At 37.7% G+C, this 24,658-nt stretch overlaps 1 protein-coding gene across 7 annotated transcripts in view; it reads right to left on the bottom strand.

Moving 5' to 3' along the window:
- HIVEP1 (HIVEP zinc finger 1) overlaps positions 1–24,658 on the bottom strand; it is a 145,969-nt gene that overhangs the window by 14,500 nt on the left and 106,811 nt on the right. For 6 of the 7 annotated variants that reach the window (XM_045584270.1, XM_045584269.1, XM_045584268.1 and 3 more), the window contains exons 4-7: positions 14,129–20,079; positions 10,099–10,232; positions 9,196–9,371; positions 3,443–3,544 (exon numbers count right to left, since the gene is read on the bottom strand). In XM_045584270.1, coding sequence (XP_045440226.1) covers positions 3,443–3,544; positions 9,196–9,371; positions 10,099–10,232; positions 14,129–20,079 — 6,363 coding nt within the window. The remainder of the gene's footprint in view (positions 1–3,442; positions 3,545–9,195; positions 9,372–10,098; positions 10,233–14,128; positions 20,080–24,658) is intronic. The other variant, XM_045584271.1, reaches the window with a different exon arrangement.

Here is a 24,658-nt window from a genome sequence, read left to right as displayed (position 1 = left end):
GCATAGGATGACCTATTCACCAACCACTGTGCCAGGGTGTTCCCTGTCCAACTTTCTCAGCCTGTGCCATTTACACACTTTTAATGTCCTATTCTTGTCCAACTTCTGGACATTTGCTCAAACAAGTCCAGAATACCTGCCTTCCTTTATCCTATCCCCTCACTGATACCTTTTAAAATAAAACAATGAATGAACAAGTAACTTCCTTCCCTTTCCTTTGAGACACACTTAGTCACCCTTCTGCAACCAACGAGGCTGTCACAGCTCCCTCCCTGTCCCAGGCTTGGGAGGTGAATCCTGCCAAGTCAGACCAACCTCATGGCCAGGGCGGGGAGCTCTTGGGGACATGATCACACCTATTAAGCAGTGCTGGAGTGCTAAATAGATAAAGGAAGGAATCTGAAAGGGAATAAACTTTTCTTCTCTAGAACCACTGGAAAAAAAAAAAAAAAGGAACAAATTTTATCAATCTGGAGAGATCATTATTGAGGATGCAAAAACAGAATAATCAGATAACTTAAATTATCTTCTAGTCTTCTAAGCCAATGACCAAAAAATAAGAAATTATCAAACAAATGCCTGCACTACTTTAACAACACCTATATTGACTTTGGCCATATCATGTAAACTCTATTTGGAAGTGAAGGTATTAAATATTGTATTATAGCCACCATTAGATTTTAGTAAAGGAGGTTAATAGATAACTAATATTAAATTCTAAAGTAATCTTGAATTATTTCCTAACAGACTGTAGGTCATTTGTTCCCATACATTCAATCAATAATTATTAACTGTTATCACTAGTTGCTAGGCACAATCCTAAGGTGCTGGAGACAGAGCAGTAAACACAATGATATCCCTGACCTCCCCTCTGGTAGCACTCAGGGGGTGGCACAAAACGAAGGAAGGCCCCGGCCAGTAGCCAGCAGCTGGGGAAGGTGGGCAGCTAGAAGGCCCCGATTGGCCCTCCTTGCCAGCCAGGCTTAGGGTTCCTACCCATGCACGAATTCCATGCACTGGGCCTCTAGTATATATATAAAAGCCTAAGCGACCATCCAACCAGTATCTATGACGCACACTGACCACCAGGGGAGCAGACACTCCACACACAGGCATAGAAACATGGAACAGACTAATGAATCTCAAAGGGAAGGGAGGAGGGAGGAGAGCGGGAAGAGATTAACCAAAGATCTTATATGCATACTAGAGGCCTGGTGCACCAGTGGGGTCCCTTAGCCTGGCCTGTGAGGATCAGGTTGAAACCAACAGCCTGACATCCCCCAAGGGATCCTGGATTGTGAGAGGGCTTAGATCTGTATACTGGGCCTCTAGTGTTTTGTAAGATCCCTCTTAGAGCATATAAGAGTATATATTATAATAATAATAACTTTCATATTTACATATGTTCAGGGATCAGTATTTCATATTGCAACCTCTATGCCTTTTCTCTTCTGTGGGTAATAAATATACCTGCTGAAGCTGTTACTCATTTTTCCTAGCTTTTTACTTCTGAAATGCTCAACATAATAGAGATACTGACACAGAATTAAACAAAGACACTGACACACAGTTAAATTCCTAGCAATTAAAAAATTAGCTTTTATATATGGAATTAAAAATACCCAAAAGCCCCCAAATAAAAAAAAACCCCACAGAAAAAGAGATCAGGTTTGTGGTTACCAGAGGCAGGAGGTGAGGGGAGAAGAAATTGGAGAAAAGGTGATCAAAAGGTACAAAGTTCCAATTATAAGAGAAGTTCTAGAAGTACAAGATGATAACTATAGTTAATTGTGCTACATGGTATATATGAAAGTTGTTAAGAGAGTTATTTGCTTTCTCTTTTTGTTATATCTATAAGAGATGGTGAATTACAAATAAACTTCTTGTGGTGACCATTTCACAATATGTATTTAAGTTAAACAATTGTGCTGCACATCCTAACCTTATACAGGGATTTATGTTAGTTATATTTTAATAAATGAAAAATCAGCTTTTAATAAATATGTTCTTTGGACAAAAAAGTTACACATGTTAATTGGGTATGTATTTTTAAATCCTTACTTTGCCATCCTCAATATGTATCAAAGCATCAACTTGTACATAAATCCTAAAAAGCTCCACACTGTCCTAAATTTGTTATTATTTTTTTCTTCTTTTAAGAATATATCAGTTTATTCTCCAAAAAAGGTTTAAAGGCAATCCTTTCCCAGGATTACATATTACATAATTTCAACTGTACCACTTTAGATGTGAATCCCTCTTCTAGCATATTTGGAAATAAATTCAGACTGACTCATTCAGTATGTTACTGATTGTCAAGTGGAATTAGATGCATTTGGTTTGTTACCTATATTTTCAATGATGTCCTCACCTTTTTTTTCTTTGGGAAATTTATATCAAATTAATGTTCATTAAATAAAACAAGCAAGCAGGTAAATGTTTAGGACATTTTTCAAAAAAGCAGTAGGACAACTTTTTTCTTTTGTTAATTTCTTGGGTTTAAAAATGTCTTAGGAAAGGATAATTCTATTCTGTGATTGTCCAAAACAGATAATCAAGCTTACTTTGCTTCTAAGTTGATTAAAGATAAATACTTTCATTTGTTGAGTTAACATTGTTAAGAAAACAACTGGTTAACATTTCCAAAATAAAAAAAAAACACTATGGGAAGCAAGCAAATGTTTTATTCCACAAATTTTCTGGAGCAGCTACTAGGAGCCAGGCACTCGGCTAATGGCTGTGGGTGAAGCAAAGATTATTCAGTCATTGATTCTGCTCATGTACGCTCAGCAGTTTCAGGGGGGGAGGTAAGGTAAGTATGTCAATCATCACAAAATAAGGCAAAAAAGAATTCAGTACTTTCAGGAGGAAAACTAAAATATTTTAGGAGTTCAGAAAAGGGAAAAATTGCTTCCCCTAAATGTAGTCTGGGAAGGGAAAATCAGAGAAGGCTTTGTGACAGCAGTGGTATGAGCAGATCTTGAAAGAATGGAAGACTTTGACCAATGCAGACCGGAGCCAGGTTTGTGTGGGGAGTGAGGGCAGGGTAGAGGGAGGGCTGAATCAATGACAGGAAAGCAGCAAATCCAAGCATTATGGTAGGTAAAAGAAGGAAAGGAGAAAGAGGGGTGAAGAAGGACTGAAGAGGCTATACAGTCAAGTGGCTTATGCTTTATCTGGTAGGCAAATAAAAACTAATAAAGACTTGAGGCAGAGGAGTAATATGATCAGACACATGCTTCAGGAAGATTAATTGGACTTCGGTGGGGTAGATGGAGAAGAATGAAGACAAATTAGAGATGAGCAAACTGAGGAGTCTATCGCATAATATAATGAAAATAGAAATTAAGCAGTATCAGTGGAAATGGAAGAATATGGATGCAAAAAATAGTACATTATATTAATAAATAGCATTTATGAAAAATATGGAATAAAGCCTTACCTGATTCTTCTGTATCTTGTTCATCTATTAAACCTACTGAGACGCCTAAATCCACACATTTCTTGCTATGTGTCTTGGACTTCATGTGTTTTGTCAGATTTCCTTAAGGGAAAAGAATGTTTACTAAGCTTACATAGTATTATTCTGCTACTGCATTTGTCAACACTGGCAAATTCCATTCCTATTTCAAGTGAAAGTACAGGTTGTGGTCATAAAATTCCAATGATTATAGTTTGGAAAAAGAAAATACTGGTGTTTGCATGTTGTATTGTAGAAACCTTGTTATTTATTAGTTAGTTTGTCTTTTTCAAGTCTGACTCTTCTACTTTGAATAATGTCTTTTTTGGGGGTAATTTTCCAATTGCTTCTGCCTGGGACCTAAATGGTTTCATACCACTGATTCTGGACCTTATTTTGTTTTGTTTTGGCATAGGTATAGGGTTTTGCTTTTCAGCAGGTAGCTTTTCTCCCCAACATGGTCCAGTCACTGGGCAGGGGAGCCAGGCTTATTTCAGAGGTCTTGAATGCCACTTCAGCACCAGCATTAAAACTCCAAGTCTGCAGGCATATATCTGGCTTGATGTCCCTATGGGCTTTTTTATTATTATTATTTTTTAAAGCATCTGTTCAATATGCTATCTTGGCATTTCTTTTTTATTTTTGGTACCTAGGAATGAGCCTTTTCAATTTTGAGCTTGACTATTAGAAACCATATTTGGTTATTATTACATTATAAACAGTAATTTTGAGTGTTTGGAACCTAAGATAAAATTCCCTGAATTAAGTTCACTTCCCCATATTGTCTACAAGTGTTATAATAGGATCTCTAAAGGAGTGTTTCCTCAGGCAGCTGGTGTATGGACCTCTGTAAGTATTAGCAGGGTAAGTGGGAATCACTGGGCACCTTACCTGAGGCGATCTTTAGTTCAAGGGAAGAGCTCAGATTCCTTTGGGGGCACTAAGCAGAAGACCACAGACACACACACAAAAAATACCATAATGGGAAAATCATCTCCTTTGAGAAAATAAATATCTACATACTGAGCTTGGTATGCAGGGAAAATTAGCATTTGAGAATAAGTGTTTAGAAGAGCTAAAAATGTCTGAATCATAGGTCTGGGTGTTGGGCTTGCAATAGTTGAAGGACCTGCAAAATTGCTATATTTACAGAGCCTTGATTCCACCAAAAATGCACTAAGCCCATGAAACTGGTCACACTTGTTCAAGCTAACTGTTGCAGTAGGCAGTATGCACCACATCCCATAGCTTAGTGCATCAGGGGTTCAAATGTAAGAGGGTGCCCAGGCCAGCTAAGGTCTAGGATTCATCAAACTCTGCCTAGCTCTATAATTCCAGAGATAACACCTGGCTTAAATAGATTGGTCACATCTGACAATTACTTTAAATACTTTTAAAAATAAAATATAAAGCAAATATGACAGTGTCAATAATTATTTTAAATGATGGGCATATCAGTGTTTATTATACAAATCTCTACTTTTTTGTATGCTTTAGAATTTTCACATTAAAAAGTTATAAAAAATGCTAATTGGCTGAAATTTCCACTTATAAGTCAAAATATTGGGTCGGCAACTAAGTAATTGCGGATTTTTTAAAGAAAATCAAAGACAATTTTTTTTTGGAACTAAATAACTTTATTCTGTAATGTATTGCCCATTTTGATCAATGACCTTTTGCCATCTTTCAGGCAGCATCATAATCCCACGTTCAAAAAACTTCTGGTTTTTATTAGCAAAAAACTGAATCAGGTACGATTTGACATCATCATCATTATTGAAATTTTTACCATTCAAGGAGTTTTGTAAAGATCGAAACAAAAAGTAATCAGATGGTGCAAGGTCAGGACTATATGGTGGATGTGGCAAAACATCCCAACCAAGCTCCATTAATTTTTGCCGAGTGACCAAAGATGTGTGTGGCCTTGCATTGTCATGATGGAATACAACACCTTTTCGATTTGTCAATTCGGGCCACTTTTCTTTAACTGCATTGTTTAATTTCGTTAGTTGTTCAATGTAGACATCAGAATTGATCATTTGGTTGGGTGGTAAGAGTTCAAAGTAGACAATTCCTTTGTAATCCCACCAAACTGATAACAAAACCTTCTTTTGATGAATATCAGCTTTTGATGTTGTTTGAGTTGGTTCACCTGGCCTGCTCCACAATCTTTTCCGCTTGATATTGTTGTAAACAACCCATTTTTCATCGCCAGTTATCAGTCGTTTTAAAAATGAATCATTTTCATTATGTTTCTTTAGCAAATCGCAGCTGCTAATGCGTTGCGTTAACTGTGATTCTTTCAGTTCGTGAGGAACCCATGTATCGAGTTTTTGAACATAGCCAAGTTGTTTTAAGTGATTTTCAATGCATGTATGTGATACATGAAGCTTCTCTGCAATCTCACGTGTTGTACTGTGACAGTCCGAATTGATTATTGCTTTGATTAGGGCGTCATCAACTTCAACTGGACGACCAGAGCGTTTTTCATCTTTGAGTGAAAAATCACCAGAACAAAATTTGGCAAACCAATTTTGACACTGCCGTTCTTTTAAGGCTTCATCACCATAAATAACACATAACTTTTTATGAGCTTGGGATACGTTTTTCCCTTTGTGGAAATAAAAAAGCAAAATATGACAAAAATGTTCCTTTTGATTTTTCATTTTTCAACGAACGCCAAACAAAAACTACAAAACAGATCAAAAAACTTTTTTTACTGATTAACAGCTGAATAGCCAACTATCAAATAACAAAATGTGTTTTACATTTGTACTACGTCTGCAAACCTAAAAATTCAACTGAAGCCATATATGTGTGAAACCCGCAATTACTTAGCTGCCGACCCAATACTTCGTAGTACAATAAAACTATTACCCAGATACAATGTCCAATAATAATTTCCTTTCAAATGCTTTTATTATTTAAATAGATAGCCAAAGAAGGGTATTTCCTTTCTATAAAGTTAATGTACAATTGTAACTAGGCATATTTGGGAATGTAAATTTTTAATAAACAAATTTTCTCATACCTTGAGCTATTACTATTAATCAATTTCTTAAATAATTTTAAATAAAATAATTTGCATTTAAATATGTATATTAAAATGCAAATATCCCCTAGCAATGCTATAAAGTTTGTGCACTAATTTAATAGATAAAATTATCAACAAATTTAATAAACATTCATCTAAATCCTCTGGAAAGTATGAGAGATTTATTGTAGTTTCTGGGTTCTTATAGCTACAAATAGAGTATAGTTTTCTATCATATACATGGAACTAGCTCCTTACAGAGATGCAAGCTCACTGTATAGTTTCTGTTGAGTGACTTTTAAAGCAGAATAGTGAAAGCAAATAGATTATTCTGAGAATGTACTCATAAATTAACTATGAGCACAAATGATGAAGATAAATTTCTAAGTGTTACCACCAGAAGCATCAATTTCTAACACTACAGATCATTCTCTTGGTAGTATTTTGCTCTCTTTGCATATACATGTATAGCTTACGTTATTTTATCACTATTACTTTTGCTTAATAACCAGACATGTTCAATAAGTAGAGCTGAACTGGCTAAGAAATAAAAGTAAATGAGAGTAGGGCAAAATCTACAGCCTAATATAAAATAAGTCTATTATTATTTAGCTACCTTTAAAAGGTCCTATGTAATCTCTTTTAGATGTATTTATAAAATCTAGACTGCTACAAGGAAAACTGATCATCATGACAAGAATAAGGAAATACTGAATTTCTAATATTTTCTTTACCAGTCACAATAGCTAGGGTAGCTTTCTTCAAATAAATATTAAGTACATAATTCCTATGAGTTATTTGACAAAACAAAAAATTTAATGTGAATTCTGATATGCGACATAGTAGAGAAATGAGAGACATGAACACTGCTAACATACACTGATCAGTTTATTAAATGGTATGCGCTACCATTTAATAAACATTTTATCTAAAATTGCACATTATGTTGTTATGAGTTATTTCACTAAGATTAATACTTGGTGATTCATAATATTCTTCTTTGCTAAGAAATCTCTATAGTCTTGTTTGCTTTTCCACAACTAAGTTTTCCTTTCTTGACCTTATTTTATGAATATACTTTGTTTTTTATATCCTAATTCCTTTCCCTCCCATTGAGAAAAACCGATTTCATATTAGACTTTGATTCTCTTTATTGGTAACATCATTCTGTACATGGTAATTTTTTTATTAGTTATATTGTCCTATTACTAGTGTTCTGATCTCATAATAGAAATTAATGGATGTTTCTTAATCATAGAGTTAAAACCAGTGAAAAGAAAAGCAATACGTTGGGTTAAAGATCAAAGTACTTTATCCTCTTAAAACCTTCACACAGAACCAGAAAAATCATCCCGAAATCCACCCTCCACTTCCAGAAGGATCTACATCACAACCAAAGGATTATAGAATTACTGTTTCCTCCAACTCCTCATGATTTCGTGAAACTTTTTAGAGATATTTAAGGCTATCTTAAGATTTTTTTAATTTTATCACTCTTATTTTAGATACTATTGGCATTTAAGAACTACTTTGAAGCTACTTAGATGCTACATATTATAACTCTCTTTAAATGCCAATAGATACTAGTAAAGCAATGTAGTAAATTTTGCTAAAGAGGTAATCAATCTTTAAGACAACAGCTGCAAAGACAACCAATAAAAAAGCAAAGCAAATGCTAACTCCAAAGAGATAAAAGTTGATTCTGTAAAAAATTATCAATTACATATTTTTTACAGATATAATCTTTTCAGACAGATATTTTTATAAATCGCACTGTTTTAGAAATATTCTTATTTTTTAAAGAGTGTTACATAAAATTACAATTTTAAGTAACAAATTTTCCCACAATGGTTCATGAACAAGAGGCCTAATGGAGAAAGTAAACATTTTATTGTAGTGTACTCATTATATGCACCAGAAAATTTGTAGTAGGTAAAATTACCTTATTTATAATAAAGGCTTATAATTTAAGTAACATACAAGGTGGGGCAAAAGTAGGTTTATAGTTTGTGAGTACACAAAACAGAGTTTATTTGTGTATTACTTATTAATTATTGTATTATTTTCCATAACAACAACTGTAAACCTACTTTTGCCCCACTCTGTATAAATACAGAAAAAGTACTAACTATCGATATAATATTAATGATTAGTTATGAGTTCTATAAACATTGAAGAGTACAAAAGTTAGAAAATTTTTGAAGCTGAAATTCAACAGAATTTGGGTTAAAAAAAAACATGAAAAAAAAATGGCTACATGCCTAAAATCAGATAATAAAACATGAATGTAATCATGCAATTATTACTTAAAATGTTTCCAATCATTTAACACCTAAGTAATAAAAAAAATTGTAATCATGAAAATTTATTTTTCTTCTTCAGCCCCAAATTAAGTATTTTTAAAAATGCCTTTAGTCATCATACTATTCAACTATAATTTAAGAAAATAAAAGAAGGCAGTTGCTCCTTTTAAAATGTTATTTTTATTACATATATATTCTAAAAGCATCTAATTAACACCCTCCCTCCCCCAAGAAGTCCAAAAATATAAAGAAAAAAAGCTACAATGTTGACAGGACTTAATTAATATTAGTCCCATTTAAGCTACTGCATCATTGGTCAAAGAATATATAAAGTTGCTTCTTAGTGCAATTAGCTCAAAGCATATAAAAAAGAACCATGAAGGAACGCCATCTCATACCTTTCGTCTTAAAGGAGAAGTTACAGTAAGTGCAGTGGTAGGGGCGGACATCTGTGTGGGTTCGTATGTGTTTCTTTAACATACTAGGTTTCTTACAACGTATTCCACATTCTTCACAAATGTACTTTCCTCTTCCCCTGCCTCGGACATATACATACTCTTCATTTGATTTATATCTAATTTAAAGAAAGAAAAAAGAATAGGGAAATTGGATACTATATCTCCAAGAAAATATTGATAATTAAAATTCAACCTAAAAAATAAAACAAGGCACAATTTTTAGACTCAAGCAATATAAACTTTATGAATGTACAGTAACACAATATTCCACTTTTTCACATCAACACTCAATATTTTAATAGCTAATTCTAATCAAACAACCTTATTCATCAACATTAGACTTAATTTAAAAATATTTCCTCTTTTAAGTCACTGGGTTTAAAAGTATTCTTTTAAACTTTTAAATTCAATCACAACTATAAATTCTGAAATTTTTCTGAGCTTCACAATAACTACAATTGACTTTTACCTTTTGGGTTTCTCAAAACCAAATAAACAAAAACATCAAATAGGTAATAAGTTCATCTCTCTTAAGAATAGATATCCCAAGTCATTCTTTATTATAAATCAATGTGAACCTCAAGGTTCACTCTGAAACTTTGTTCTTAGCTGCCTCCTAGGATCCACAATGTTTCCTAAATAATTCTTACTTCCTTAAACAAAATGGAATTATTTTACATAATACTAAAAATATATTTTGCCATGGAGATTCTGTTAATAAGTTGAGATACCTTACAATCTTTATGTAAAATTGGCACTGATAATTCTTTATTCACATGAAAGCAAATGTACATTTAAAAAGTAAGTTTAAATGTACATTTAAGAAGTAAAATTTGTACTTGCCCTCCATCAAATATTTTAATTCTTCTTGGTTCACTTTTGATTAAGGAATTTTCTTTATCTTGCTCACTGTTAATTTCAGAGGCATCTTTATTGCTGAATTCAACTACTGTGGACTTTTGATTACCTAATGCTCTCTGGAAAGAAAAAAAAAAAAGAGAAACTAATTTAATAAAACTGAAAACACAAACACACTAATGTTTCACTTGGAAAATAAACAGTGTACACAGTTAACTTCAGGAAATGCATTCCAAGGAAGAGGTTAAAGGTTATCTGCTTTATCTCCTCCCTTATCTTTAATATATCTGTGGTAAATCATAGCAAACTGATAAATCTTATACTATTTTAAAATCCTACCACAGTCCACTGACACCCCAAAATGAAGGCTTTACAACCACCCACTCTGGCACAACATGAGTTTAACTAGACCTTTTTAATAGACTAAATATTTCTTCTTTTTAAGAAAATATATCTTATTGACTTTTTTACAAAGAGGAAGAGAGAGGGATAGTTAGAAACATTGATGAGAGAGAAACATCTATCAGCTGCCTCCTGCACACCCCCTACTAGGAATGTGCCCGCAACCAAGGTACATGCCCTTGACCGGAATCGAACCTGGGACTCTTGAGTCCACAGGCTAACGCTCTATCCACTGAGCCAAACCGGTTAGGGCTAAATATTTCTTCTTATATCTAACCACTCATACTGCAATTTAACTGTATTTCTCAGAGTTTATTCTTTGGAGATGGCAAAGAGCTAGTCGCCCCTTTTGGTATAATAATGTCTTATACTACCAAGAAATATGCCTAAATCCCCTTCAAATTCAATGAACTGCCAATTTAAAGCAGTTAAGCCCCACTTCCCAATATTTTATTCTTTCCCTTCTTATTTTAAAGCATAATCATGTTTCCTCTCTGTATCTTCTCTAAAATTCCTGAGTACTGAGAACTATGAGACACAGAAATAGGTTAGGTTTTGGCTTGATAATAATGAAATCTCTAGAGCACATGTGTCAAACACAAGGCCCGCGGGCCAAATCCGTCCTGCCAGGCCTTGCAATGTGGCCCGCACCGCGCTGTCATCACTGCACTCCACTGCGTTTCCATCACAATGACAGTTTATGACTGCTCAGTAAACCATTCGGCCCGCGATTTAGGCTGGATTTTAGATTTTAGCCCCTTCTCTGATTGAGTTCGACACCCCTACTCTAGAGAAAGGTAATGAACTCAGAATGATTACACTGTGCACTCCTTCTGTAGAAACATTATGGTAACACCACCTTAATTATAACTCTGTACAACTGCACCATTCACAAGTTTCCTCAGTCCTCACCCCATTCCACTCTCACGTGTCTGTGAGGCAGGCAGTGCAAGGAAATTATATAATCATTGTCCAAGGTCAAGTGTTAACAGCAAAGACTTAAACTCCAACCCCCTGCCAATTCCAAGGCACAACGTTTCTAATGAAGGGCCTCTTTGTACAAATCTGCTTTAAAAATGACATCACCATGAGGACAACTATCTATCCTACCAAAATGACTCAATAGTAAGTGATCATGAACAGAAGGCCTCTTTGGCCTCAGAAAGATGACCCTGGAAAGCTCCTGCTAGAATAAAACCAGAAATAAAGTAAAGCTGCTGGACTGAGTTTCTCAAAAAGGCTATATGAAGAGGTAATGCCACCCACCTGGCAGGTAACAATCAGCCATCTCCTTTTCTTTTCCTGGTAAACATGTTTCCCCACCACTTGCAATACACACACACACACACACACACACACACACACACACACACCCTCTTTTGCCTTGACTTTGTACCTTTAACAGACATCCTAATTCCCACCTATCTTTTACTCATTTTCTTACTATCAAAATCTGGTTACTATTTATTTACTAGTTACCAATGAGCTAAATGCTAAAGGGCTTGCCATTTCCTTTTTCTTTATATCCTTGACCACCCCATGGCAGTATCTGTTGGTGACACCTTGTTTCTCTTTGTAATCCTCTTTAGCCTTTACCTGTTCTTTTCCATTTTGAATTATAAGCACATTAATAACAGTTGGGTTGTGAATTAACAGTCAATCCAAGAGCTAACTAATCCTCCATAGCCACTTTCCCATATGACTCAAGTCTCCAGTGGTATTAGAATTGCTCAGTCCAAACACTGTTTGTTAGTCTTCACATTTACTTGACCTCTCAGCTTAAACAGCTTTACTTGAAATACCTTCTTCATTGATCTGTGTGATACCACTTTCTCATAGCTCGCCTCCTTCCTCTATTAACAATATCTTTCAGTTTCTTATGTGGACTTGCTTCATCCATTCAACCCCTTTACATAGTAGTGATTCTCTAATCCATTCTAGGCCCTTTCTCTTTACGTGTTCCCCGAGCAATCTCATTAATTACACCTGCACACTGAAAAATCTCCACTTTCTACCTGAGCTCTCTCCTAGTTCCGAATCTGGATATGTGCATTTCCAGAGGAATTTCTACCAAGGCACTGGTAATGAAGAAGAGCCACTGTTCAAAGGCACTTGAGGAATATACATGAAGCTCTGTTTAAAGTCTCATGATTAGCTCTCCTCTTCCAAAATTCTTATCTAGAATAGAGTATGAGCATTTAAATATTAAATTATGAATGGTTTGGATACACCCTCCTTCACTGAGAAAGTTTCAATAGCTCTCCACCAGCATACATATTCTTTGTTTTGTTTTTTTTTAATATATATTTTATTGATTTTTTACAGAGAGGAAGAGAGAGGGATAGAGAGTTAGAAACATCGATGAGAGAGAATCATCCATCAGCTACCTTTTGCATTACCCCCACTAGGGATGTGCCCACAACCAAGGTACATGCCCTTGACCGGAATCGAACCCGGGACCTTTTGGTCCACAGGCCGATGACGCTCTATCCCACTGAGCCAAACCGGTCTCGGCCATATTCTTTGGTTTTTACCTACACTTCCAACTTCGAAGTATATCACCATTTCAAATTTACAACACCTACTAGTCATGACAGATACATCACAGTTCTTTAAATGAACCCAGTTCCTTCTCACTTCCATGTCATTCATCAGACTATCAAAATTTCTCATTCTTATTTGCAAAAAAAAGAAAAAAAAAAGAAAAAGAAAAGAACCCCCACCTCCCCCACCTTTTTTTTTTTTTTTTTTTCCAGACTCAGCTAACATCTTTTGAAATACTCCTCAACCTAGTGGTAGTGTCAAAGACTTTCTTCTTTTAAAGTTGTGCATACTTCTATTATAATACTGAACTATGGCATTTTCCTATTGAGGAGCATATTTCCCTAACTTATGAACCTGTATTATATGCTTGTGAACCTGCAGAGGTCAAGGACTTAAAGTATAATTCTGAATGTTCAGAGTCCAACACTCAACACAATACTCTATCTACCCATTTATTTATCCATCTATCCTTAATCATTTAAGTTATTTTTTTTTATTTTATAAAGCCAACAACTCTAATAAGACTGATTCTACCTTCCTCTATAAATCTTGAACAAATCAAGTAATTATCAAGTGTATAAGTTAGTTATGTTGGGAATCCTCTCTAGCACTAAGATGATGCTGAGAACTGTGGAATGAATGGCTGTCTGCTTATATTTCAAAATGACATATAACAGTTTTCAATTGCTCACACCTCTGTTCCCCTGCGTTAGTAAGGGTAAAGCATAAACATAATCTCCTCCTACTTAATAAAAATAAAACCTTCATGTAGGAGGAAGATGACCATTATTACTGTACCATTAAGTAAATATTTAAATATTCATCTGAGAAAAAAAAAAGTACTCAGGGCAAGTTATAATTTTCAAAATGTCTCAAAATAGAAAGGACTCCAGCTAACCCTATTCAGTATAACTCCTGGGGCATATTCATCATCCTTTCTTTCAAATAACTACACTCATGAAGCTCAATGTGTCATTCACAACTTCTAATTAAAGAATTTAAAGGCATCAAGATATGTTAAAATTCATTTGCACAAACTATTTTTAAAGATAAATAACATTTCAAGTACCTTGTTTAAGTTGCTTTTCCACTTGCTTGAATAGACCAATAAATCTGATTTGGAACGGGTGGTTATTGCTTGACAATACAGTGATTTTCCAATCTTCTGTTTTGAATTAAGGAGGGAAAGAGCAACTTTTGTAGGCAAACCAAGTGGATTTGGATTACTGTCACTCACTGTCCAGTCAGTATAGGCTGAAGTTTTCTGGTCAGTCTGAGGCAGATGCAATGTTTTCTGTCTCTGCAGATAACACCAGGTGAAGCTGGTTGTGGTCTTCAGGCTGGGAAAAGACAGCTGCTGCGTGTCTCTGGCCTCCAGCCCTGAAAGAGTGGTGGCTGTCGGTTGATTTTGTTCTTGGATGTTCAATTTGTCACTTTGATTTTTAACCTCTGAAGACTTCATTTCTCGGTTATTGTCTACACGTTCTAAAGGAGAAATGTGGGTATTTTCTGAAGAAACAGGTGAATTTCTAACTGTAAGAGTTAATGATGCGGATGACTTGATGTTTTCAAATTCTTGCAATTCTTTTGTAGGTTCTATAACTACAGACTTAGAGTGCCCCGATGACAGATTATCTGCTGGTAAAACATCTGTCAAATTAACAGCCTCACTACTTATTTCAGGTTGAGAAGAAGTATCCTGTTCCAATGTCACACCATCAAGGGGCTCTGTAGTACAAACCTGCCTCACTAACACAGGTTTCTTCTGCTTATTAACTTCATTAGCTCTTGAACTCAACAGTTCGAATGGTCTAGTATCTGTTGCACAAACAGCTCCATATTCATCTTTAGCTCGCTTTTGGTGCTTTTCCATAGCAATGTCCAGACTATTTGCTGGGGAAAGCATCCTTTTACTAGAAGCTGAAGGTTCTTGTTGGGGGGAAAGTCTACCAATAGACATTTTCTGAGTTTCAGGCAAGGATTCTGAAAGAAAAGAATTTTGGCCCATCTCTGAAAAAACATTTTCACAAACAAGTTCTTTCTCTGGGTTTGGCAAAGCATTCTGGTTAACTTTTTGTAATTTTGGCTGGGAATTTTGTTCTTCACCGATTGACACCACACTACAATTAGCCTGGCAAATGGGCTGACTAGACAGATCCTGGGTCACAAGGATTTGTGGCAGAGGTGTGACTGTGGCAAAGCAGTACCCTGGAACACTACTCTGCAGATTCACAGGCAGTGCCAACGATGTCGGCACCTCCTGCATCTGACCGCCGAGTGGCCTGGGCTTCACTGGCGGTGGAAGACATGAAGTAGCCATGGCATCTACTCGTTCAGTCGATAATGCTAATGAATTAATTCGATGATCAGCCCCAACTGGATTAGAAAGAACTTGCTTTGGCAGAGAATGGACAGGATTAGAAGAGCAAGACAGGCTTGAAGTGAAAGTCTGACACTGCAGTTGGTACTTGGGAGCAAAGCAATCCTCACTTTTGGAAGATACACACACACTGGGATTTGCATCTGGTTTGACACTCTGTGCAGATACTTGCAGAGACATCTGTGTGTTTTGGTGGCTAAGGGTTGCATGGATTTGATTTAATAATTTAAGACCAAAAAGCTGTTGAACAGGAAAGATGCTAGTAGAGTTGGAATTTGAAGACTGTATTTGCAGATCCTTAACTTGAGTCTGGGTGTGCATAGTATTTGTGGGAAACTCGGCTGAGGATGTATTAGTGAGCTGAGGCCCCTGAAGTGGCACTGCATTTACACCAGGAATAGCAATGGATTGGAAAGATGATGGGTTCCCAAGAGACAGGGGACTTTCTGGAGCAATGTTTAAAGATATCTGCCGTATCAGTGGGCCCCTCCTTCTCTCTAAGAGGGGCACGTGTCCGCTCACCCCCGTGCCAGAAGCGGAAGCCGAAGGCTGCAAGTCAACAGGTGGCATTGCCTGAGGTGAAGTTATGCTTCCGCAGTCGAATGACTTACTTCTGAAATCAGAGATTTCCATGGATGTTGGCATGCAACTAATCTGTTCTGAAGCAGCTCGTCTCATTTCCCGGTGAGCCCCGGGAATGCTCAGTGTATGAGAGCCAGCTGGGATCATGAGGAACTCTGTTTTATTGAGGAAAGCGAATTGCGGGGAGGCCTCGGTTTTAGAAATGTCCTCTACATCTAACGAAGCTGAGAAACTTGAGGTGTGAGATAAACTACTCTCCTTACTCAGACTCCTGGAAAGAGTGGAATCAAAGCTGGACTCAGTCGAGGAATGCTCTATCTCAGCAAGACGGAGCCTCTTCTTTTTGGGTGGCAGTTTCTCTGTCGGCAGCTTTGACAACGTTTCACTACGCTGAGGCCAACTGAACTTCTCTGATTTTTCCTGATCGGGACCTTGGATTCCAAGGTCCCGATCTGGCTCTTCTGTGACCAGAATTTCTGGGACTTGGATGCTGAGCTGCCGAACAAGTCTTGAGGGCTGTCCTAACACATGCCGTTCACTGGAAATCTTTCTTGAACCTTCCTGAAATTCTGCTCGAAGAACATCTAACAGCGCAGGCTGTGGAGGATGAGATGTGTTCTGAGAAGGGTGACCTTCCTCTTGGGAAATTCCTATCCCTTTCAGGGACCCAACCTTCACTGTCCTACTGAGTTCCTGGAAAGAAGCTGGAGACTCAGGCTTGTCAAGGGAACTGGGTCTGCTCAGTGAGTTGGTGTGCTGGATGACTGAGATCCCAGCTCCATGTCTCTTCAACTCTGCCTTGTCCTGGGACGCTGAGCCTACCTGTTGTTCCATGATGGTAGACAGCTTTGGATCCATGATCTGGTCAGGGCCCCTGCCAATGAGCTGTATTTGGGGGCTTTGCAATTGAATAGTTTGATGCTGCTGCTCACTTGTTAAGACAACAGTATGCTTAGGCAAACTGGAAGCAGAGCCCAGAGTATTGTGAAACTGAAGGGCTTCAGAGCTTTTTGGAGAAACTCCACTTTCATTTTGCTGAACTTCATCATCATCTCCAACACTTTTCATTTTCCTCCTTTTCCTGATCTGGGGCGTCTGTTCCCATGCCCCCGTGGAACCAGCCACTCTGTAGTGCAGAATCTGGGGCTGTGTGCTGTTGGGCACAGGGCTGTGTTCAGGTTCTCTCACAGCTACCTTCGTTTTTGGTCCGTGTAATTCTGAACAGTAAAATTTCTTATGATTTTCAAAATTTTCCAGCTTTCTATACCTGTTTCTACAAGTTTCACACTCAAACATTGTCCCTCGCCCTTGATGAGACTTCTTTTTCTCTACATGTGAGCCGGGAGCCAGGGACTTGCTCCTTGCTGCCCCAGTTTCGTTTGTGGCACTGCATCCCTGATAGCTCTCCTCCAAGGACTGCCCAGTACCCAGCACCTGGTTTTCACTTGCTGAAGAGTCTTCCACTGCTGCCTGTCTGACAAGGGTCCGGGGATGTCCACTCTGGGGCAAAGAAGTGCTAGGTGCTGATACAAAGACATCATCACAGAGAGTGCCAATTTTGTCATCAAATGACTGACTTCCTCTCAGTGGATGAGGGGGAGGTAATATGTTTGTAGGTACTGCTGAAAAACCTGTGGTAGGCACAGAATTACTTCTCGTAATAGGTAAACAGTCAAGGGAAGGTACGGACAGAAGAAACACTTGCTTTGATTTCTCAGTAGGAGTGAAAGGGGACTTTGGTATATCAGAGCTTGAACTTGTTCTCCGTCCCATTGGTTTTAAATCAAACTGGAAAGAATCCTTAAATATGTATGATTTGGGGGAATCGATACTTCCTCGTCGTGAAAGAGAGGTTCTCCGTGGCTTCACACTATCCAACTGCTTATCATCTACCAAGGCTTCATTGTCTGAGATAAGCTTTGATATTCGTTCTTCAAGTGTTTTTGTTGCCAAAGGTGGGCGCATCTGACCTGGTAAAATCGGTGCTTTTTCACCTGTTGTTGGCCCTGTAGGAAGTGCTGGTGGACTAGCTCGGGGTGCAGCGAGCCCATTATTCTTACTTGAGTCTTGTTCCACAGAAGGTAATGTTCTGGTGAGGGGGGCTGGTGGACTCGCTGTCTGATCAGCACTTTCAGACCGGGAAAAGTAACCAGAATCTGTACTTCCTAAACTTCGAGGACTCAGAAGTTTCCCCTGTTGCTCTTGGGAGTAATCGGTAGCCTGCTGCCTTTGTAGCTGGGCATGTACTGTTCCTACGTGGGATTCTTGCTTTGCCTCTGGCTGACTCACGTCCCCTTTCTGACGGGACTTTTCATCAGTCTCCACGGAGGACGTACAGGATGAATGTGACCGTACACTAGTAACCTGAAGGTCCTTCTGTTTCTGTGCACTAGGAAGCTCAGGCTTACAATCCGTAAGCTTTGGGCTGTCAACTCTCAAAGGGGTCACATTGACAGGGTGGACCACAACTTTTGGTAACTCGGTCACAGTTTGTGATTCTGAGGCTTTGTCGTGCAGTAAAACATCGTCACCTACCACATGATCTAGATTGCTTGGAATGGAACTTGATTTTGGTAAAACTTCAGAATTTGATATCGGTTTCATTAACTGCCCAGGCTGCAGGTCCACGGAGCCTGGCTCGTTCTGTCTTTCATCAGCAGCGCTCTCGTCATCGCTGTCCCCACTCTCTTCTGCATCTGAATGGATACTAAGTGCTTTGGGGGACTCGTGAGAAGAGAACAAACTGCCAGCATCTGGCTGCAAGACAAGTCCCAGTTTGATAGTATGTGCGTGGGATTTTTTGTGCTTGTATAGGTTACTTTTAGTCTTAAATGAAAACCCACAGGTCACACAGGGATAAGGCCGCTCTCCAGTGTGGGAGCGGATGTGCTTTAGAAGCACACTCGGCTTTGCACAAGCTCTATTGCAATACTCGCAAATATATTTTCCTTGCTTTTTTGGCTTCTGATCTTTCAGAAGTAGATTGCACATTTGCTCTACGCTGTGATTCACAGAGGCAACAGGGATTGAATTATACACTGGTATCAGGGGTGACTGTACAGAATGGGCTGGACTTATTGACACGAGCAAAGCAGAATCCATGTGCTGGTTTTGAGGAGTAACCTGAGTTCTACCGGAAGGTGAAGTCAGACCTACAGATGATGTCACTGCTAGATGATACACCTGCTCAGGCCTGGGGTTCTCTTGACTGTGTAGGTTTGTCAGTGGTTTTGTGAAACCTGCAGAAGCTGGAAGCTGTTGATTTTGTTGGTTAGATTTAGAAACAAAGTGTTCATGTGGATTATATGAATAAGAAATTGACTGAACCGATGCTTGCCCATTCTTCTGAGCAGCAGACACATGCACTGTATATGAGGTACAAGAAGACACGGATTCAGAAACAAATTCTTGCGAAGTCTGATGTGGGGCATCTATTGAGCTGTTTTGTGATTGAGGGGGGATTTGTACAGTTTTATTTGGTCTTAGTTTTTCTATCTTAACTGCACAAGATGAGCTCTTTTGTGACAAGGTACTCAGTTCTGGCTCCATTGCTTTCAGTAAGACATCGAATGCGGTGTTTGCATATGAGGAGGAAGTAGTATTACAACTAGAGGAGATACATTCACTATGGTCAGTCCTGGTTTTACTTGACAAAGAACTAGAGTCACATTTTCCACGGAGGAAGTCTGACTTGGGGTCAGAGCCTTCCGAGCTCCACCTACGCAGTTCAGATGGATGCTGCAGAAACAAGGGCTTCTTTGGGGAGACCGGGTCTTCGGACTTGGCAGCCTCGCCAATCATCCCAAGTGTTTCTCCATTTTGTTTAGTAAACTGCTTTCCGTTTTTTACAGGACTATGATTCTGTTTTTTGTGAGACTCTGAAGTACTTTGAAGAACAGCGAGGGGAGGCTCTTCTGTATTTTGTTTATGTTTTGCCTGAAGAGGATTTCTCAGGGGAGATTTTGGTATTTTTTTCAGGTGATTCTCAGCTACAATCTTTTTTCGTTTCACACCTTTAAGTGATTCGGAAGTTCCTTTAATACCAGCCTCCAAGATTTCTGTTAAAAAAGAAAAAATAATTGGTAAAATGGTACATAGACCAGCTATAATTTTTTTTAATTAAGGTTACATAAAGAGAGTGTTTTGACAATTGAACAAGGAAGTTTAAGGAAAGTCTATTTTGGATAAAACTTCATTCTAACATTTTTAAGAATGCTGCCAATCAAAACCCATTAAATCAAAGACCTTAGTATTTCTGGAGTGCTGTACTACTCTCTTGACCACCTTCTCCCACACCAAGCCTTGGAACCAGATCTTTTTAAAACTAAATTATGCTCCTCCTTTACCTTCGATGCAGAGAACTCTGTCTACACAGAATGAGCTGGCTCACAAATAAGAAACCTTTTTAATGCATCTTATCTGACCATCTTATCATAGTTAGTTTCTTTTAAAGCAAACTTCTTAGCAAATTTTAAAATAACATTATTATTCAAACTCTGCAATACTGATATTCTTATAAGAGGACTATTAATACATAATAATTTTTAGAGCAAGCACACCAAATTAATCTCAAGATAATCATGAGATATTACCTGAGAAAACCATGATATATTGTTTTATTAGCAATTATATCAAGATCAGAAATATAGGAAAGTCAAATAGGCCATTTATTTGTGGCTCTTCACCAACAAATTACAAAGTCATAATGTTGTAATGTCCCTCAGTTTTAAAAAAGTCACCAATTTAACTGAACAAAATATTGAATGACTATGTTTCTTTGTCATTAACGATAGGTAAGCAGGAGGTACACAGATAGGTAGAGCTTATTGCAGAAAATGTAAAACCACCTCCATTTCTGGCTGTGCTGAAAATAAATCATTATTTACATTGTATCAACAACCCATAATTTCTGCCAACTATTATATTTTTGAGCAATAATTATTTGTCATAATTTAGTTTGCTTCCATTTGTTGACTCCTTAGACATAAGCAAAAATTATTCAAGTTCATATTTTTGGAAGACCCAAATACTCTAATTTCTCATTATTTTCAAATAGAAGTTGCAATGTACATAATTAAAATTCATATTAAATCAAAATGTAAACACTATAATAACTACTTTGCATTTACTAAAGATACAATTTACATAAAATAAAAATATTTTGGTCATCTTGTGACAATTTATGGGCTATTGTGCATTGTCAAATGAAAAATATACTACTAATCTGATAAAGTTACCTCCTAGAAAATTCTAAATCATAATCTGATTATGCCCACCATAATCAGAAGAGCAAGAAAAAAAAAAAAAAAAAGGTGGCAGGGGTGAGGTATCATAACTAAAATGTTTGAGCTAAAGAAGAAAAAGTAATATCAATATTGTTGCTATCTCTACAAAATGATGTTGAGTTAATTTTTTTTCAATCCACTCATTTATGAAATGTTGTTTTTCCACTGGTTTTCCCTATTCCAAATGAATGTAGCGAAGTCATCATGTACTTCAGACCTCTCATTAACTACATCAGGAAAATGGGCAAAAGGAAAAATGATGATCATCCAGGATGAGTAGTTTTGCCCCGTACTTCCAAAAAGCTCGGAGTGGGTGATAATGGAAATGAAAGCCACTAGGCTGTTAAAATAAGTATAAAAACAGAAAAGAAACCACTTGGTCAGGAGCAGCAGCTCCCTGCCTGGGCAACTGTCCAACTGGGAACAACAGTTCCCTGCCACGCCCCATCCAAAACCCTGACTGGGGTAAATATGTTTATTTGCTATGTTTTACATACTTTTAAAAATTAGTTTTTATTTTTAGATAAACTTATCTATAAAAAACAATATCATATATTTAAAAAAGCAAAAATTCAACCCACATGCAGAACACCTAGAAATCTCACATTAAGTTTTAAAGAAATTGTACTAGTACATGTTTTAAACAAAAAGAGTAAATCATAAATTATGTCTTTGTACTTAAATGTAAATTAAGCTGAAGTGAAAATAAAGGAAATACTAAACTGAAGATCCATATTTCTTTAGAGATATTATTTCCTACAATTTCCTCTGGAGTAAGAATTTGAAAAGCCCTATCTTAAATAGACTTTTGAATGGCATGTAACAGTTTCAGACGAAGACTGATTCATCTCTCTTTTGTCAAAGTTTATGACATTTACATTCTATTTGTCTAATTATTTATCCTTAGTTCTCTGTTTGAATTTTAACATTTACCTGGTGCTAAGACACTGTTTCTGTCCTTCAAAATTTTCTACACACACTCCTGTGCCTTCTGGCAATGATGCCCATAAGAAGCCTTGTGCCGACCTGACTGATAGTTGCCCCTCTTTGAGGTGATTTGCTTTTTCTGTATAGCTACAGATTTATTGATTTATTTTTTTTGAAGTCTTTATAAATACAACTAGGAGCCAGCTTAGAGTTAGTCAATGAACAACTTTTAATTCTCCCCCTCTTCCCCAGAACACATAATCTTCTAAGGTTTAGTATACATTAGAAAATTTTTCTTTTATTATATCTTCAAAGATATTTCTGGTCAACATTTTTTTTTAAGAATGAGCTTCCTTACTATATGAACATCAATTATCTTTATGCTTAAGATATAAACCATTATGATGATTTATATTGCTTGCATCTATTTCTTTTTTGCTTTTGCTTCTAGAATTATCTAAAGCTTTTTCCTTATGACAATTCAATTTCCAGGCCATTAAGTTCCCCATTGTTTCAAATTTATTTTAGTTTTGGATTGATGCTGCTTCATTCTCATTTTGTTCCCTTAGTTGCATATTTCCCACTTCACCTCATTTTATTGCCTCACATTATGTTTGAGTTCTTGCTTTAATAAATGTATGATATTATTTTAAGTTCTATGCTTAAAAACTTGTTTCTGAAGCAATGTTTTCTTTAAGGCTGAACTTTTTGTCTTTTCATGTTCCCTGTGCTTTCAATTGCCCAAGATAATGGGAAATGGTAAGGGGGTGGCATTCAACTGAAGAATATGTTCTTAACAGTCTTTTTCTGAGTTTTATTTTTTCCTTTTTCTAAGATTTTGTTGGTTCTCTTTTAGCAGATCCCTTAAACAAGGTTGATAAAGTCTTTGGGTGGGGATGACCTGGGATGTTAGATTGGTCTTTAAATTCCTGTTGTTATGAGGCCAAAGGATGATGGAGGGAATGAGAGATAGATTTAAAAACAGGAGGGTGCCGGGTACATACTACCTTATAAAAGAGTAATATGCAAATTAGTCATCACTCCGCTCAAACCACGCCCACCAGCCACACCCATCAACCAATCAGAGTGAGCATGCAAATTAATCCCAACCAAGATGGCTGCAGTTGAGAGGCTTGGGTTTCCCATGCAATAGAGGAAGTCAAGCTTTCCACACACCCTGGCCCGCCTAGGCCTTTACTCAAGAATACAAAGTTTCAATTATGGAAGGTAAACAAATTCAAACAGAAATGGCTGCAGTCATGGAGCAAGCAGGAGGCTTGGCTCTGTTCCAGCCTACAAAGTTTCAATTGTAAAAGGTAAATAAATTCCAGATATCAGGGCCTCTGCTTGGGTCGCCAGAGGGCGTGGCCAGCCTGCACACCACAACAGGCCCCTCGCCCAGGCCACCCCACACTCCAAGGGAACCCCCACCCTGATTCGGGACACCCTTCAGGGCAAACCAACTGTCCCCCACCCATGCACCAAGCCTCTATCCTATCTAATAAAATAATATTATGCATATTGACCATTACTCCAACACATAAGATCAAGATGGCTGCCCCCATGTGGACACAAGATGGCCACCACAAGATGGCCAACAGGGGAGGTAAGTTTGGGGGGACCCAGGCCTGCAGGGGAGGGCAGCTGGGAGGCACCAGGCCTTCAAGGGAATGCAGTTGAGAGGGACCAGGTCTGCAAGGGAGGACAGTTGGAGGCAATCAACCCTGCAGGGATGGGAAGATAGGGGTGGCCAGGTTGAGAGAGGAGGGAAGTTGGGGCCAAACAGGCTGGCAGGGGAGCAGTTAAATATCAATCAGTCAGGCATGGGAGTGGTTAGGGGGTGATCAGGCTGGCAGGCAGAAGCAGTTAGGGGCAATCAGGAAGGCAGGCAGGCAAGCAGTTGGGAGCCAGCAGTCCTGGATTGTGAGAGAGATGTCTGACTGCCTGTTTAGACATGTTTGGGTCTAAATGGACAGTTTAACATTCCTCGAGGGGTCCAAGATTGGAGAGGGTGCAGGCTGGGCTAAGGGACGTTCCCCCAGCCCGTGCACAAATTTCGTGCACCGGGTCTCTAGTAGATGAATAACATTCTAGAGGTTGACTTGAAGGAAGTTGTGTGCCTCACTACTGATTGTCAGACTTTTCCCTTAATTCTCCAGATTTGGGACCGTAGTGTACGAAGTGGGTAGTTAAACCATCTAAGAATTAAAGCATCTGACTAAGAGCAGTATCCTCTTGAAAACTAATGCCCTAGACTATGAAGTGGCTGACCCATGAGTCTTCAAAGAATGATATATCTAGAGTAGTATTTTAAACTCACCTTACTACTGATTAATTTTAATAATCTATTAGAGAATGACTAATGCTATTTTCTCCTGCCCACTTCCTTATCTTCAGAAAACACCACAATCATCAAACACTGTAG

The sequence above is a fragment of the Pipistrellus kuhlii genome, unplaced genomic scaffold (assembly GCF_014108245.1).
Source record: "Pipistrellus kuhlii isolate mPipKuh1 unplaced genomic scaffold, mPipKuh1.p scaffold_m20_p_2, whole genome shotgun sequence".
In the NCBI taxonomy this organism is placed as follows: domain Eukaryota; kingdom Metazoa; phylum Chordata; class Mammalia; order Chiroptera; family Vespertilionidae; genus Pipistrellus; species Pipistrellus kuhlii.
Note: the sequence above shows the minus strand (reverse complement) of the source record. Positions and strands in the feature narration are given on the sequence as shown.